The 17715-nt window shown below is 46.3% G+C and overlaps 1 protein-coding gene across 16 annotated transcripts in view; it reads left to right on the top strand.

Annotated features, from left to right (window-relative positions):
- Positions 1 to 17715, top strand: part of LOC123757282 (peroxisomal acyl-coenzyme A oxidase 3-like) — a 546669-nt gene that overhangs the window by 169741 nt on the left and 359213 nt on the right. For all 16 annotated transcript variants that reach the window (XM_069323862.1, XM_069323857.1, XM_069323852.1 and 13 more), the window contains one exon: positions 7476 to 7650. In XM_069323862.1, the coding sequence (XP_069179963.1) occupies positions 7476 to 7650 (175 nt within the window). The remainder of the gene's footprint in view (positions 1 to 7475; positions 7651 to 17715) is intronic.

Below are 17715 nucleotides of genomic sequence, written 5' to 3'. Positions count from 1 at the left end.
AGGGCCTCTGTGCTTGTTGTGCTTGCCTCGTTATGTTTGCAGGGGTTGTGCTCTGGGTTTTTGGTGTCTCCTGTCATTCGGCTTGGGTTCAGCTTCCTGAGCCTGCTGGGCTCTGTCGTATCTACACTTGACTATGTGTGGGGGTCTGCCTCCACCACATCCCTTCCTCGTGCATTCCAATTGTCTCCTACTCTGACGCTGGAATCCTTCTGTCATTTCTTTTGCTCATTGGGTATCCCTTCCGCCTGTGTCCCCTGGTACGTGTGTCCCTTGTGTTTCTTGGTCTTTGTCCACCCTCTCATTTCCACTGTGGGTCTTGCTTGTGGTGTTGTTGTCCCCTCTTGTTCTTCTGTCTTCCGCCGTCATGCAGTTTCCTTCCCGTTGTCTCCTTTTAGCTCATAACCTCATGGTTTGGGTGCTGGTCTCGTGGCACCCCTCGCACTTTTTTCGGTTTGGTCTTGTGTTGGGACCTGCCCAACAACTGTGTGTTGTTGGGGCGCCTTTTGTTCCTGTTTGCTGCCTGCCTTTTCGCTCTCCTTTGCCAGGTTTGGATTTCTGGTTCCTGGCTTTTCCTGCCTGTTGGCTTTTCCATGGTGTCCCTTTTTTACGCGTCTTAGTCGGGGCCGTGGTTTCGGACCTTCTGGCATGCTCGATTTTGTTGGGATGCTTTTTCTGCACGGCAGACGTTCCATCTCCTCCTTTGCTGGTTCGGGTTTCCAGCTCTGCCTGTTCGGTGGTCACACCCGAGATCACCCGACGCCTCCCAAGTCGTCCACAGGGTTATTGAGGCTGACCAGCCTGCAGTCTATCACTGTGCCCGTGACGTTTGCAAGTTCATGACACTTCATATGACGTGTTGAGTAACTGACGCGAAAGTGCGCACCACTTCATATGACTTTTGGAGTACTACGCAAGATTTAAACGGCCCTTGGCTACACGGGGTTCACAGTACCTTCCTCAGGGCTCTTGTAAACAGACGCCATTAAAAAAAAAAATAATGGGCAACATTCCTGGGTGTGAAAGCCTTAGTACTGAGTGAGCCACCAAGGCTGGCACATGCAGCATGAGCTCAAAGCACTGCTTTTCAACTTGTGACCACAGCATCGCCTAAAAATGTCAGAAATACGTGACTGGTATTATTTACCAGTTACATATATTGGCCTTTATGTGACTGGCCATATATTGGCCTTCAACTTTCCTGCCCGAAACGCTGCGCGTACTAGTGGCTTTTCAAGATTGTAATTACCATATTATGTATCCTCACAATCCCAATGTACCTTCTTGTATATGCATAAATAAATAAATAAATAAATAAATTTAGTGATGATAGTATTAAAGAAGACACCTGACTGTGATTAAAATGACCAGGATTCTGATAATAGCAGGATTGTTGTGATAATTAGCGCTGTGGTGGGAGGAGTAATCTTGGTGGGGGGAGGGAGGTAGCGTTATCTGCTGACTCTGTGTAACCACCATTTACTGTCTGGACTCACTATATCAGCTTAGTGGTTTGCTATGGTGAACAAAACATGCAGATACTTATATATAACATATAGTGAATAAAAGCAAAAACACTATTGTGGGAGGAGAATGTTGGCGAGTCAGGTGAGGTGAGGAAGAGAGTGGCGGCCAGGGGTAGCTGCCTGGTGTGTGGTGGTCACTGCTTGCTGCTTTTTGACACAGCATAACAACTTAGTGGTTTGTTATGGTGAATACAAATGTAGATACATGTACACTAACATGTACATATAGTGTGTATATGTAGTGTAATAACAGCAAAAGGAGTGTAGGAAGAAGCCATTTTAGTGAGGGAGGTGGCGACATCTGCATGACTTGTCATGCTGGGTAAGGGTGGCCACTATGTTCTTTGGGCCCTATACCGACTTAGTTGAACAGTTACGGTGAACAAAACATGTAGATACTTAGATATAATGTGTGTATATAGGGTAATAACACCACAAACAGTATTCTTTATACTTTGTTTGCTTTATACTTTTACTCAGTTTGGAGACATGACAGGAAAACTAGGAAGGGGTAGGAGTGGTTGTGCTGGTGAAAGAACACCTGAAGGTAAGAGAATTAATGTTTGAAAACCCTCAAGATATTGACATAATGGCATTGCAGCTCTGGAATCAAGATAAGCTGATAATTTTAAATGCCTACAGCCCACCAGCAAGCAACACGTGGACAAAGGAAGAACTGGATGACAAACAAGAGGGCCTCATAATGGTCATGAGAGAGATTATGGTAAGAGCTGACAAAGATAAATCCTGATTGTTGGTACTGAGGGACTTCAACTTTAAGGCAATAGACTGGGAGGCCTACGAGGCAAGAACAGAGGACATTTGGACAGGCAGATTTGTAAACCTCATCTTGGAGACATTCATGTATCAACACATCAAGCAGGCCGCAAGAATGAGGGAAGGGGATGTTCCGTCAGTACTGGATCTAGTATTCACCAGGAAAGAAGAAGAGGTATTTGACATCCAGTACCCTCCTCCTTTGGAAAAGAGTGATCACATCCTCTTGGACATTAAAAACACTATGCCATATAATCTAGTAGAGAATGGGGAGAATGAAACAATTGTTAAACTCGATTTCAAGAGAGGACGCTATGGGGAACTTAGAAATTTTTTTCTTCGGTATAATTGGACAGACTTGTTGCTAGGCAAGGAAGTAAATGAGATGTATGCCAAATTTTGCACAATATATGATGAAGGCACACAAACATTCATACCAAAACAGATAAGCAGACCTAGGAACAGAGTTGGTTCAACAGAAATTGCGAGAGGGCCAGAGATCAAAAGACACAAGCATGGAATCATTATAGAAAAATTTCAAACCCCCAAACATACCAGCGATACAAAAATGCAAGAAACAATTACACGTCAGTAAGGAGAGAGGCAGAGAGGAACTTTGAGAACGGTATAGCAGACAAATGTAAATCAGATCCAGGCCTTTTCTATAAATTCATTAAAAGCAGGCTGCAGGTAAAGGATAATATTCAGAGGTTAAAAATGGGGGACAGATACACGGAAAATGAAAAAGAAATGTGTGAAACATTAAACGAAAAGTTCCAAAGTGTGTTTGTAGAAAATGAGATCTTCAGAGAACCAGACACAATATGAATTCCAGAGAACAACATAGAGCGTATAGAGATGAAGTGGAAAATATGCTAAAGGAGCTAAGTAAGAACAAAGCAGTTTGTCCAGATGGTGTTTCACCATGGGTTCTGAGAGAAGGTGCATCTGAGCTCAGCATTCCACTTCACCTGATCTTTCAGGCATCCCTTTGTACAGGAATCCTAGCAGACGTGTGAAAAAAGGCTAACATAGTTCCTATCTACAAAAGTGGCAGCAGGGAAGACCCCCTCAATTATAGACCTGTATCATTGTCAAGTGTAATAGTCAAAATATTGGAAAAAATAATAAAAACTAAATGGGTAGAACACCTGGAGAGAAATGATATAATATCAGGCAGACAGTATGGTTTTCGGTCTGGAAGATCCTGTGTATCGAATTTACTCAGTTTCTATGATTGAGCCACAGAGATTTTACAAGAAAGAGATGGTTGGTTTGACTGCATCTATCTGGACCTAAAAAGGCTTTCGACAGAGTTCCACATAGGAGGCTGTTCTGGAAACTGGAAAATATTAGAGGAGTGACAGGTAAGTTTCTGACATGGATGAAAGATTTTCTGACTGATAGAAAAATGAGGGTAGTAATCAGAGGTAATGTATTGGACTGGAAAAATGTCACAAGTGGAGTACCACAGGGTTCAGTTCTTGCACCAATGATGTTCATTGTCTACATAAATGATCTACCAGTTGGTATACAGAATTATATGAACATGTTTGCTGATGATGCTAAGATAATAGTAAGGATAAGAAACTTAGATGATTGTCATGCCCTTCAAGATGACCTGGACAAAATAAGTATATGGAGCACCACTTGGCAAATGGAATTTAATGTTAATAAATGCCATGTTATGGAATGTGGAATAGGAGAACATAGACCCCCACACAACCTATAAATTATGTGAGAAATCTTTAAAGAATTCTGATAAAGAAAGAGATCAAGGGGTGGTTCTAGATAGAAAACAATCATCAAAGGACCACATAAAGAACATCATGCGAGGAGCCTATGCTACATTTTCTAACTTCAGAATTGCTTTTAACCCCTTAACTGCGTTGCCTCCAAATGTGACACCCCCGCAGTGCGCAGGAAATAAATTCTCTGGAAAAAATTCTTTTTTCTTTTTAAAGTGTCAAAAACCCTTCCCTCAGTATGGGTATGTAAAAAAAAAGTCGAAATTGTACTTAGTTTGGCTGCTATGGGGTCCGGAAGTTGGGGCGTGACGTCATCATTCCCCGTGCGCCCGTGCCGTAAGCTCTTGGGGGCCGTGGGGCACTCGGGGCAGGGCGCACGAGTTGCCGCGAATATATTTTCGTTCATTTTTTGCGCACCTTTCCAAATACATTTTCATTGTTTTTATGTGCCAATCCAATGTATAATGAACATGTACACTATAATATTGCAGTACAACATCCGTACTGTCTGTAGACACTGTGTTACGTGCATGAAACTTGTGTACACATATGCAGCACATATTTACTATGTATCATGCTAACTTGTGTATATATACAATCTATTTACACACTATACACTGTCACACACTATATACATTCACCATCAACACATTCAGAGCACCGCGTAGCAGCTGCTTCGTATGGGCCAATAGCAGCTGCCTCGTATGGGCCAATAGCAGCTGCCTCATATGGGCCAATAGCAGCTGCCTCGTATGGGCCAATAGCAGCTGCCTCATATGGGCCAATAGCAGCTGCCTCGTATGGGCCAATAGCAGCTGCCTCGTATGGGCCAATAGCAGCTGCCTCGTATGGGCCAATAGCTGCTGCCTCGTATGGGCCAATAGCAGCTGCCTCGTATGGGCCAATAGGAGCATTTGGCCATGAACACATTCAGAACACCTCGAGTGAGAGCAGCCACACCCAGCCAGACTCCCTCACTCCAACATCTTACTCGCCAACATTGCTCCTCCCACCATATTGTTATAGTTCTTATTACACATGTTCTATATACCTATCTACATGTTTTATTTACCAGAACTATGCAAGTAAGCCGGTATTGTGTCCAAACAGTACAGTGGCCACCATACACTGCATGAGAAATCACACAGCAGACGACGATACGATTACGTCACCTCCCTCACCAAAATAGCTCCTCTCAACATTCTCCTGTTGCTGTTCTTACACTATATACACACACTATATATACCCATGTACATATGTGTTGCCCATAGCGAACCACTAAGCTAGTATGGTGAGCAAAACAAGAGTGGCAGCCACACACACAATGAGGCTACCTCAATTCTTGCCCTCCCTCCCTCATCAAAATTCCTCCTTCCACAATACTACGCACAACGCTAATTATAACCACATTCCTGCTATTATCACAATCCTGGTCACTAATTCCTGTAAATGAATAATTGACCACACGTTTATTTTGAAAAGGAACCTAAGAAATCATTTGAAGATTCCTAGATGAACAAAATAATGCTGTGGCTAGCGCTGTGAACATCGTGAACAGCATTGAATCACTGATATTTGAACATTCTACCTAGTCATTATCACACTCAGGATCTAATATAACACTATCATAGCTAAATAATACAAGTTCTATATATATTTTGACATTATTAGGCGATGCTGTGGTCACATGCTGAACAGCAGTGCTGTGCGCTCATGCTGCGAGCGCCAGCCTTGGTTGCTCACACACTACTGAAGCTCCCACACCCGGGAATGTGGACCACGATTTTTTTTAAAGATGGCTTCTGTTTACAAGAGCCCTGAGGAAGCTGATGTGAACCCCACTTAGCCGCGGGAGTTTTGAATGGAACGTGAAAAATACAAATACCCGGAGGCGCGTTGCGCAAACCAGACGTGAGCCTGCAGGCGCGTTGCGCAGTTTAATGGTTAAATACATGTATGGCGAAATACTAAAGAAATTGTACACGACTTTTGTTAGGCCAAAGCTAGAATATGCAGCGGTTGTGTGGTGCCCCTATCATAAGAAGCACATCAATAAACTGAAAAAGGTGCAAAGACATGCTACTAAGTGGCTCCCAGAACTGAAGGACAAGAGCTATGAGGAGAGGTTAGAGGCATTAAATATGTCAAAACTAGAAGACATAAATAAAGAGGTGATATGATCACTACGTATAAAATAGTAACAGAAATTGATAAAATCGATAGGGAAAATTTCCTGAGACCTGGAACTTCAAGAACAAGAGGTCATAGATTTAAACTAACTAAACAAAGATGCCGAAGGAATATAAGAAAATTCACTTTCGCAAACAGAGTGGTAGACAGTTGGAACAAGTTAAGTGAGAAGGTGGTGGAGGCCAAAACCGTCAGTAGTTTCAAAGCGTTATATGACAAAGAGTGCTGGGAAGACGGGACAACATGAGTGTAGCTCTCTTCCTGTAACTACACTTAGGTAATTACACTTAGATAATTACTTAAAGGAGGTATGTTAGTGTGTGTGGCCTTGAACCAGTAAGGGAGGGAGTGAGCATCAGTTGTATGTGGCCACCTGTTACCGTCTGCCGTCACCATACAAGATTAGTGGTTTGTTATGGTGAACACAAATGTAGATACTTATATATATATATAACATCTTTATATATTGAATAAAAGCAAAAACAGTATGGTGGGAGGAGGATGTTGGCGAGTGAGGTGTTTTTGAGGGAGGGATTGGCAGCAAGAGGCTGGCTGGCAGATGTGGTGGCCACTCCTCGTTGCTTTTTGACTCACAATATCAACTTAGTGGTTCGTTATGGTGAACAAAATATGCAGATACTTCTATATAACCTGTGTATTCTTTTGCATTCTTCTACATACCTGTGTATAACCTGCCGATTCTTTTGAATTTTTTTTTTTTTTTTTTTGGTGTTTTGTTTTCATGAATCATGCAGTTATCTGTTTTGTCTCGCCTTCTTTCTGGATGCTTTCTCACTGAGGCGTGATAGGGTCAATCCCCTGCTCCCTCTGCTGCTTTACAGGGGCCAGGTTCTGGCTCAGGTCTTCAGAAGGCAACAGGATGTCTGTGACTGATGTGGCTAAGTATTGGAAGCTGTTGCAATGACATAGCTTCAGGGAGCCACAAATGAGTTACCCCCCAAAAAGAGGAATTTGGGGAGGAGTTGAGGTGGGGCCTTGGTTGTTACTAATATTTTATGGTTCCATGCATTGTAGAAAGGAATACTAGATAATGGCTTAAGAAATGTATTTAAGCAGGAAAATTAAGCTGAGCTTGAAAGACTTCATAAGGACACATGAAGAAATGTAAAATTTTGGTTTGACCAATGAGTTAAGATACAAATGCTTTGACAAGGTTGCTGTGCAGCTCATGATTTATGTACAATAACATGTACTACAAGTGTTTATTATATTACAGGTAAAACAGCAAGCCATGCCCTTGTCTTTGCCCAGTTATATACTCCTGATGGAGTGTGTCAAGGGCTTCACAGCTTCATAGTTGCAATACGAGATCCTCGGACCCTTATGCCATATCCAGGGGTCACAATCGTTGACATGGGCCATAAAATTGGACTGAATGGAGTTGACAATGGGTGAGTTGAATTTCAACATAGATTTTAATATATATTTCTGAGGGGAGCCCCCTATGGCTCCCTGGAGCTTATCGGGCTAATGTATGTTATATTAAACCAGGACATTAGCTATGGAGTTCAGACCTACCAGGGACCTATGAAGACATTATCAGAGACATTACGATATCAGATACCACATACTGTACTCAGATCACAAGCTCATTGAAGTGCAAACGACCATCAATACTCAGAATAGACCTAAAATGTTGATAAAGTGAGAGGGGCTATTCAGTAAATTCAATTTTAATAATAAAAGGATAGACTGGGAGATAATAAACAGGGAACTTACAAACATTCCATGGGAAACTGTTCTAAGTAATACAAGTCCTACAGAAGGAATATAAAAATTGACTTCGGAAGCGTGTCAAGTTTGTCTGAAACATGTTCCTTTGAGGAAAGCCAGAAAGAGATCCAACGTAGAAGGAGAACGCAGATGACACTATAAACAACGGAAAAAGGAGGAAGGAGGAAATGAATATGTTTATCTCTCAGAATGTTTGGTAATATGTTTATTTGTGATGTGTGTCTATGTATGTATTAACACGTTGTACTGAATGGGGTGAGAATAGCTTGAGCTACCTCATCCCTTTGTGAGTATTTTACCTCAATAAACTTATTTCAATTTCAATTTCAATTTCAACGGAAAAAAATAACAGAAATGCTTATGCAGACACGAATTTCCCGTCAAAGAAGGAATATTTTAACCCTTTAACTGCGCAACGCGCCTGCAGGCCCAGACTTCGGGTGCGCAATGTGCCTCCGGGTGTTTTTATTTTTCACGTTCCATTCAAAACTCCCGCGGCTACATTGGGTTCACATCAGCTTCCTCAGGGCTCTTGTAAACAGATGCCATCTTAAAAAAAAATCATGGTCCACATTGCCGGGTGTCAGAGCCTCAGTAGTGAGTGAGCAACCAAGGCTGGCGTTCGCATGAGCACACAGCACTGCTGTTCAGCGTGTGACCACAGCATTGCTTAATATTGTCAAAATATATATATAATCTGTTTCATTTAGCCATGATAGTATTATAGAAGAGCCCGAGTGTGATAATGGGTACAATGTTCAAATATGAGTGATTCAATGCTGTTCACGATATTCACAGCGCTAGCCACAGCACCACAGCATTATTTCGTCCATCTAGGAATCTTCAAACTACTTTTTAGGTTCCTTTTCAAAATAAACTTGTGGTCAATTATTCATTTACAGGTATTAGTGACCAGGATTGTGGTTATAATGAGCGTTGTGCGTAGGAAGGAGGAATTTTGGTGAGGGAGGGAGGGAGAGAATTGAGGTAGCCTCACTGTGTGGCAGTAACTCTTGTTTTGCTCACCGTACTAGCTTCGTGGTTCGCTATGGGGAAGACACATGTACATGGGTATATACAGTGTGTATGAATAGTGTAACAACAGCACCAGGAGTATGTTGTGAGGAGCTATTTTGGTGAGGGAGGTGACGTTGTAATCATGGCGTCGTCTGCTGTCTGCTGTGTAATTTGTCATGCAGTGTATGGTGGCCACTGTACTGTTTGGACACAATACCGGCTTACTTGCATAGTTCTGGTAAATAAAACATGTAGATAGGTATATATAACATGTGTAAATCGTGTAATAAATACAATAATGTGGATGAATGTGGAATGACCTTCCCAACCATGTTAAAGACTGTACCTCTCTCAACCAGTTTAAGATAAAAACGAAGCTATACCTAATAAATTCCCTGTAGCCTACCTTACCCCTCTATTGTCAACTAATGTCTGTTTTTTCTTTGGGGAGCCCCGTCGGCTCCCCGGAGCTATCCCAGGCTGATATGCTAATGTCAGACTTTGGCATCAGTCATGTGTATGGAGTTCTTAGGCCTACCGGGGACCACGGCCAGAACCGGGCCCCCTCAGAGAGGCAAGGGGAGCAATGGCCTATAGAAGCCCCCGTGTAGTTGGAAGCATTCTATGTCTGCCATCGACCGGAACAGGCACCCAGAAAGGTAAGCACCTCAAAAGAAACCCCTATTCTGGTTAAAATTGCTACCAAAAACCGAACTAGTGGATAGAACTCCCCAACCAAAAACAAGCAAACTAGTGTGACGTCACACACCGCCGCGCCGAGGGACTACCGGGGACCACGGCCAGAACTGGGCCCCCTCAGAGAGGCAAGGGGAGCAATGGCCTATAGAAGCCCCCGTGTAGTTACCTGGTTGATACCTGGTTGATGGGGTTCTGGGAGTTCGTCTACTCCCCAAGCCCGGCCCGAGGCCAGGCTCGACTTGTGAGAGTTTGGTCCACCAGGCTGTTGCTTGGAGCGGCCCGCAGGCCCACATACCCACCACAGCCCGGTTGGTCCGGCACTCCTTGGAGGAATAAATCTAGTTTCCTCTTGAAAATGTCCACGGTTGTTCCGGCAATATTTCTTATGCTTGCTGGGAGGACGTTGAACAACCGCGGACCTCTGATGTTTATACAGTGTTCTCTGATTGTGCCTATGGCACCTCTGCTCTTCATTGGTTCTATTCTACATTTTCTTCCATGTCGTTCACTCCAGTACGTTGTTATTTTACTGTGTAGATTTGGTACTTGGCCCTCCAGTATCTTCCAGGTGTATATTATTTGATATCTCTCTCGTCTTCTTTCTAGTGAGTACATTTGGAGGGCTTTGAGACGATCCCAATAATTTAGGTGCTTTATTGCGTCTATGCGTGCCGTATATGTTCTCTGTATTCCCTCTATTTCAGCAATCTCTCCTGCTTTGAAGGGGGAAGTGAGTACTGAGCAGTACTCAAGACGGGACAACACAAGTGCCTTGAAGAGTACAACCATTGTGATGGGATCCCTGGATTTGAAACTTCTCGTAATCCATCCTATCATTTTTCTGGCTGTCGCAATATTTGCTTGGTTATGCTCCTTAAACGTTAGGTCGTCAGACATTATTATTCCCAAATCCTTTACATTGGAAGCATTTACATTTAGTTGGAAGCATTCTATGTCTGCCATCGACCGGAACAGGCACCCAGAAAGGTAAGCGCCTCAAAACAAACCCCTATTCTGGTTAAAATTGCTACCAAAAACTGAATTAGTGGATAGAACTCCCCAACCGAAAGCAAGCAAACTAGTGTGACGTCACACACCGCCGCGCCGCTGTCTGCGCAGCTCCCCCCTCCCCGGGAGGGGAAAGGGGGAGCCCCAGACCCCGTGCGCCGGCTACCCACACCTCAGTTCTTGAGGCTGATGCTATAGGCGATGGTCGTGTGCTCTGGCTCCGGTGTCGCTACTGCACTGTGCTTTGCATGTGGGTTGATCCGGTTTCCCTTCTTCCCTGTTCGCGGGTTCGGGTCTCTCAGGTCGTCCGCAGGGTTATTAGGTCCAGCCAGCCTGCGGTCTATCCCCGTGCCCATGACGTTCGTAAGTTCGCGGCTCTTGCTGCCGTCTTTGGGAATATGTCTTGGTCTGATATTCGGGCGCGGGGATTTTGGCGGTCGAACAAGGTCCTGGCTGCTCGTTACCTTGTGAATGTCCCTGGGCCTCGTCGGGCCTGTGTTGCTTTGGGTCGGCGGCTGCAGCCAGTTTTCTCGGCTTCGAGTTGAGGAGTGAGCGACGACCACCTCCCGGGTAAGTCCCTCTTTTTTCTGTCTGTGGGTAGTTAGCTCCGGGGAGCCGACGGGGCTCCCCCCAGAAAACCAGCGTTGAATGTAATGAAACGCCATTTTCTGGGTGAGTCCCGGAGGCTCCTCGGCATCCCTCCCTCCCTCCGGTCGGAGTTTTTTCGCGTTTTTGACATCCAGCCTCAAGAACTGAGGTGTGGGTAGCCGGCGCGGGGGGTCTGGGGCTCCCCCTTCCCCCTCCCGGGGAGGGGGGAGCTGCGCAGACAGTGGCGCGGCGGTGTGTGACGTCACACTAGTTTGCTTGTTTTCGGTTTGGGAGTTCTATCCACTAGTTCGGTTTTTGGTAGCAATTTTAACCAGAATAGGGGTTTGTTTTGAGGCGCTTACCTTTCTGGGTGCCTGTTCCAGTCGATGGCAGACATAGAATGCTTCCAACTACACGGGGGCTTCTATAGGCCATTGCTCCCCTTGCCTCTCTGAGGGGGCCCGGTTCTGGCCGTGGTCCCCGGTAGGCCTAAGAAATCCATACACATGACTGATGCCAAAGTCTGACATTAGCATATCAGCCTGGGATAGCTCCGGGGAGCCTCCGGGACTCACCCAGAAAATGGCGTTTCATTACATTCAACGCTGGTTTTTTTAAATGGTGCTGTTTGTCGACAGAATTGTATTTGTGCTGCTTTTTCAGCCATGTTCCCCCCCCTTTTCTGGGGGGAGCCCCTACGGCTCCCCGGAGCTATCCATGGCTGATATGGATACCCTAACTATTTTGCATCAGTCGATGTGGGTGGAGTTCTAGACCTACCGGGGACCACGAGCCAGAACCTGGCTCCCTCAGAGAGGCACGGGGAGCAATGGCCCATAGAAATGCACATGTGATTTCGAGCATTCTATATCTGCCATCGACCGAGACAGGCACCCAGAAAGGTAAGCGCCACAAAACAAACCCCTATTCTGGTTACACAACAAAAATCGACAAACGAGTGGACAGAACTCCCCCAGGAAAACGAACTAACAAGTATGACGTCACGCGAGCCGCGCCGCATGTCTGCGCAGCTCGTCTTGGGGGAGCCCAAGACCCCCGCGCCGGCGATCCCCGCCCCAGTTCCTCGGTTGATGGGATCATACACGGTCGTGTGGCTCCAGCTCCAGTCTTGTCGCAGTGCTGTGACTTGTTTGCAGTGCTGCTCTTACGGTGGTCGTGTGAACTGGGAGTAGTATTCTCAGGTACTCGGGCTGCATGTGCTTAGGGTCACCTTCCCTGAGTGCCCTGTAAGTACCGCCCTTGGGGCTTGGGGTTGCCTTCCACAAGTCACCTTGGGTCTACCTCTGTTGGCTTTTTGCTGCTTGGCGTTTGGCCGCCCCGAGGGTTTGGGGGTTTCACTCCCTTGTTTACCTTGGGGTAAGTGGTAGTTATCGCACTGGTGGGGCGCAGGGTACGGGGTAGCTAGTTTTCACCTATGACAGCGGCGGGCTCTGTTTCCTCTGGGTACGTTGTCCACTTGTGTGTTTTTTTCTTTTATTTTTGTTTTTGCCTGGTAGGGGGGTCTTCCTTGTGTTTCCCCCCCCCCTTATATTAGGTTCGTTTGTGTGGTGGCACCCCCTGCTTTGCCCTCGCGAGTGGACACGTCCCATGGGTTCAGCTTTAGCAGTTTGCTTGGTAGTTTGGGGCACCGGTTAGCAGTGCCCTGCCTGGGATAACCCTTAGCAGACCCAGTCTAGGGGCCCTGGGAAACCCCCCCGGGGGCTCTTGGGTCCGATAGTGGAGACCCTTGCGTCCCCTCTCGCTTTGTGCGAGTTGAGGGTTGCTCTGTCCCTTTGTCTCAGGGTGACTCTCCTTGTTTTTGCCTTCGTCATGCTGCCTGTTGGGTCGGTGACACATTCGACCCTTGAGTCCTGCGAGCTTTGTTGCTTGTTCGTGACTCCATTCACCCAGTCTGCTGATGAATTCCTGTGGGTGCAGGCAGCTCGCGCGTTGCAGGGTAGGATGTTGCAACGCGCTCTGGTTTGTCGCTTCCCGGACGCCCCGATGCTGCCCCGCTTGTGTAGGGACCCAGACTTGGGGGTTTAGGTCGCTTCGGCCTTGGTTCCTTCCACGCCCCCCCTTGTTTTTCCCCCTCCTGCTTCCGGCCCATACGCATCTGCAGGCTTCGGGGTCGGGGCGGGGTTAGAGGTTCTGAGACTTGGGCAGTTTCGGGGGTGGCCTTGTCCGGGGTAGCTGCGGAGGCATTCGAGTCTGTTCCTCCAGCCGATGCTCCGGGGTTTTGACCAGTGGGCCCCCTTCTCTTTCAGCTCTCTCGGCTGCCCCGGCTTTTTCTTGTGAGGCGGGGCTTTTGAGGTCGACTCGGTCCCGGGGCCTGGTGCAGAGGCTCCTGGGGTTGGGGAGGAGCGGCCTTAGGGGCCTTGGGCTCCATTGCGCCCCGCCTGGATTTCCGTCCTTCTGAGCGGGGCTTACTGTTATGAGGAGTGGGGTTTTCTTTCCCCCCTCTGCGTACGATTTGGGCTTGGGTTCTGCTCCTCCCCGGGTTCGGTTCCGTGTCCCTGTGGTTTCTTCGATTCCGTCTTCAGGAGGTTTTCGGCCAACCGCATCTCTTCGCCTGCGGTGCTGTTGGCCTTTGCGGCTTCCTCCTGCGTGTCCCGGAGTTTGCCTTCATACTGGTTCCTTCTGTTCTGGACAGGTTGGGCTCCTTGTAGCCGTTTGGGCTCCTTGTAGCGGTTTGGGCTCCTTGTAGCAGTGTGGGCTCCTTGTTGCCGTTTGGGCTCCCTGTCGCCGTTTGGGCTCCCTGTCGCCGTTTGGGCTCCCTGTCGCCGTTTGGGCTCCTATGTGGCTGTTTGGGCTCCTTTGTGGCCGTTTGGGCCTCTTTGTGGCCGTTTGGGCTCCTTTGTGGCCGTTTGGGCTCCTTTGTGGCCGTTTGGGCTCCTTTGTGGCCGTTTGGGCTCCTTTGTGGCCGTTTGGGCTCTTTTGTGACCGGTTGGGCTACTTCTCGCCTTGTTGGGCTACTTCTCGCCTTGTTGGGCTACTTCTCGCCTTGTTGGGCTACTTCTCGCCTTGTTGGGCTACTTCTCGCCTTGTTGGGCTACTTCTCGCCTTGTTGGGCTACTTCTCGCTTTATTGGGCTACTTCTCGCTTTATTGGGGCTACTTCTCACCTTATTGGGCTACTTCTCACCTGGTTAGGCTACTTCTCGCCTGGTTGGGCTACTTCTCGCCTGGTTGGGCTACTTTCTTTCGCGTCCTGCGCATGCGCCGTGGGAGTTTGTTTTGGTTCCGGGCGGTGTGCACACGTGTTCTGCTCCAATTCTCTCGGGGGGGCTTTGCCTCTCGCTCTTTTCTTAATCCCATCCGTGCCCCATTGCTTTGGGGGTGTTCTGGGGTGCCGCTGTGTGGAATTCATGAGGGTTTTCCTTGCGTTCTAGGGTGGGGAGCCTCCTTCGCTGCTCCCCTCCTCTCCAGCATGGGCGCACTGGCCGCCTCCGGCAGATACGGACTTGAACGCTTGCGTCATGGCCCTTCAGGGCCTATGTTCTGCAGGTGAGTTGGTGCGGTTTTGGCGTCTCCTTCGTCCTGACCCTGTTTTTGTTTTTGGGAGTAGGAATAGGTGTACATACGTACTTGAGAACGTGGACCGTATCACCTGAGGTGCCTACTGCAGGGCTATTAGCCCATACTGGGCAGCTCTTGTTCTCTCCACCTGATTCCTTCCTCAGTTCACGGGTGTCTGCAGGTGGCCTCTTGTCCCTTCCGAGGTGGTTCCTGCCTGTACTCCTCCTGCCCCTCTTCTATGCTTGTCTAACCTTGCTTGAGTTCGGGGCCCCGCCTCCACCTTATTCCGCAGTGCAATGGTGGGGGTGTCTGTTTGGTAGTAAGTTTTCCTGTGTCGGAGGTTTTGTGTTCGCCTCCTTGTGTTTGCAGGTTGGGTTCTGGCTCTTTGTTTTCGCCTCTCCCCCGTCGTTTGCCTGTCGGGCGGATTCTGTGCTTCTTGGGCACTCTCATCTCTGCTCTTGGGGCTGTGTATGGGGTCAGCCCATGTTGGGCTGCCTAATGTGTTCCTTTGATTGCCTGTTACACTGCACACGTTTCTTCTACCGTCCCTGTGGCTCAGTTGGGTGCTTGGTTTCCGCCTATGTCCCCTTGTGTGCCACTCGTGTACGATTTATCTATCCTCTCTGTCGCTTCCTCGGGGAGTGTAATTACCTAAGTGTAATTACCTAAGTGTAGTTACAGGATGAGAGCTACGCTCGTGGTGTCCCGTCTTCCCAGCACTCTTTGTCATATAACGCTTTGAAACTACTGACGGTCTTGGCCTCCACCACCTTCTCACTTAACTTGTTCCAACCGTCTACCACTCTATTTGTGAAGGTGAATTTTCTTATATTTCTTCGGCATCTGTGTTTAGCTAGTTTAAATCTATGACCTCTTGTTCTTGAAATTCCAGGTCTCAGGAAGTCTTCCCTGTCGATTTTATCAATTCCTGTTACTATTTTGTATGTAGTGATCATATCCCCTCTTTTTCTTCTGTCTTCTAGTTTTGGCATATTTAATGCTTCTAACCTCTCCTCATAGCTCTTGCCCTTCAGTTCTGGGAGCCACTTAGTAGCATGTCTTTGCACCTTTTCCAGTTTGTTGATGTGCTTCTTAAGATATGGGCACCACACAACAGCTGCATATTCTAGCTTTGGCCTAACAAAAGTCATGAACAATTTCTTTAGTATATCGCCATCCATGTATTTAAATGCAATTCTGAAGTTAGAAAGCATAGCATAGGCTCCTTGCACAATATTCTTTATGTGGTCCTCAGGTGATAGTTTTCTATCTAGAACCACTCCTAGATCTCTTTCTTTATCAGAATTCTTTAAAGATTTCTCACATAATATATAGGTTGTGTGGGGTCTATGTTCTCCTATTCCACATTCCATAACATGACATTTATTAACATTAAATTCCATTTGCCAAGTGGTGCTCCATATACTTATTTTGTCCAGGTCTTCTTGAAGGGCATGACAGTCATCTAAATTTCTTATCCTTCCTATTATCTTAGCATCATCAGCAAACATGTTCATATAATTCTGTATACCAACTGGTAGATCATTTATGTACACAATAAACATCACTGGTGCAAGAACTGAACCCTGTGGTACTCCACTTGTGACATTTCTCCATTCCGATACATTGCCTCTGATTACTGCCCTCATTTTTCTATCAGTCAGAAAATTTTTCATCCATGATAGAAGCTTACCTGTCACCCCTCCAATATTTTCCAGTTTCCAGAACAACCTCTTATGTGGAACTCTGTCGAAAGCCTTTTTTAGGTCCAGATAGATGCAGTCAACCCAACCATCTCTTTCCTGTAATATCTCTGTGGCCCGATCATAGAAACTGAGTAAATTCGATACACAGGATCTTCCAGATCGAAAACCATACTATCTGTCTGATATTATATCATTTCTCTCTAGGTGTTCTACCCATTTAGTTTTGATTAGTTTTTCCAATACTTTCACTATTACACTTGTCAATGATACAGGTCTATAATTGAGGGGGTCTTCCCTGCTGCCACTTTTGTAGATTGGAACTATGTTAGCCTGTTTCCACCCATCTGCTACGATTCCTGTACACAGGGATGCCTGAAAGATCAGGTGAAGTGGAATGCTGAGCTCAGATGCACATTCTCTCAGAACCCATGGTGAAACGCCATCTGGGCCAGCTGCTTTGTTCTTACCGAGCTCCTTGAGCATTTTTTCCACTTCGTCTCTAGACACCTCTATGTGTTCTATGTTGTTCTCTGGAATTCTTATTGTATCTGGTTCCCTAAAGATTTCATTTTGTACAAACACACTTTGGAACTTTTCGTTTAGTGTTTCACACATTTCCTTTTCATCTTCCGTGAATCTATTTCCCATTTTCAACCTCTGAATATTATCCTTTACCTGCAATTTGTTGTTTATGAATTTATAGAATAGACCTGGTTCTGTTTTACATTTGTCCGCAATCCCTTTTTCAAAATTTCTTTCTGCCTCTCTCCTCACTGCCGTGTAGTTGTTTCTCGCATCTTTGTATCGCTGGTATGTTTGGGGGTTCGGCCTCTTCCTGTATTGATTCCATTTTTGTGTCTTTCGGTCTCTAGCCCTCTCGCAATTTCTATTGAACCAATCCTGTTTCCTAGTTCTGCATCTCTGTTTTGGTATAAATTTTTTTGTGCCTTTATCATATATTTCACAAAACTTGCCATACATCTCATTCACTTCCTTGCCTAGCATCAAGTCTGTCCAATTATACTCACTAAAAAAATTTCTAAGGTCACCATAATGTCCTCTCCTGAAGTCTGGTTTTTCAACTGCTTCAACCTCCTTATTTTCTTCCAGCTTATAACGCATTGCATACTTTATTCCCAAAAAGACATGGTCACTTTTACCCAAGGGAGGAAGGTACTGAATGTCA

Source organism: Procambarus clarkii, chromosome 13 (genome assembly GCF_040958095.1).
Source record: "Procambarus clarkii isolate CNS0578487 chromosome 13, FALCON_Pclarkii_2.0, whole genome shotgun sequence".
Taxonomy (NCBI): domain Eukaryota; kingdom Metazoa; phylum Arthropoda; class Malacostraca; order Decapoda; family Cambaridae; genus Procambarus; species Procambarus clarkii.
The sequence above is the reverse complement of the archived record's forward strand: the minus strand, read 5'-3'. Positions and strand labels throughout refer to the sequence as shown.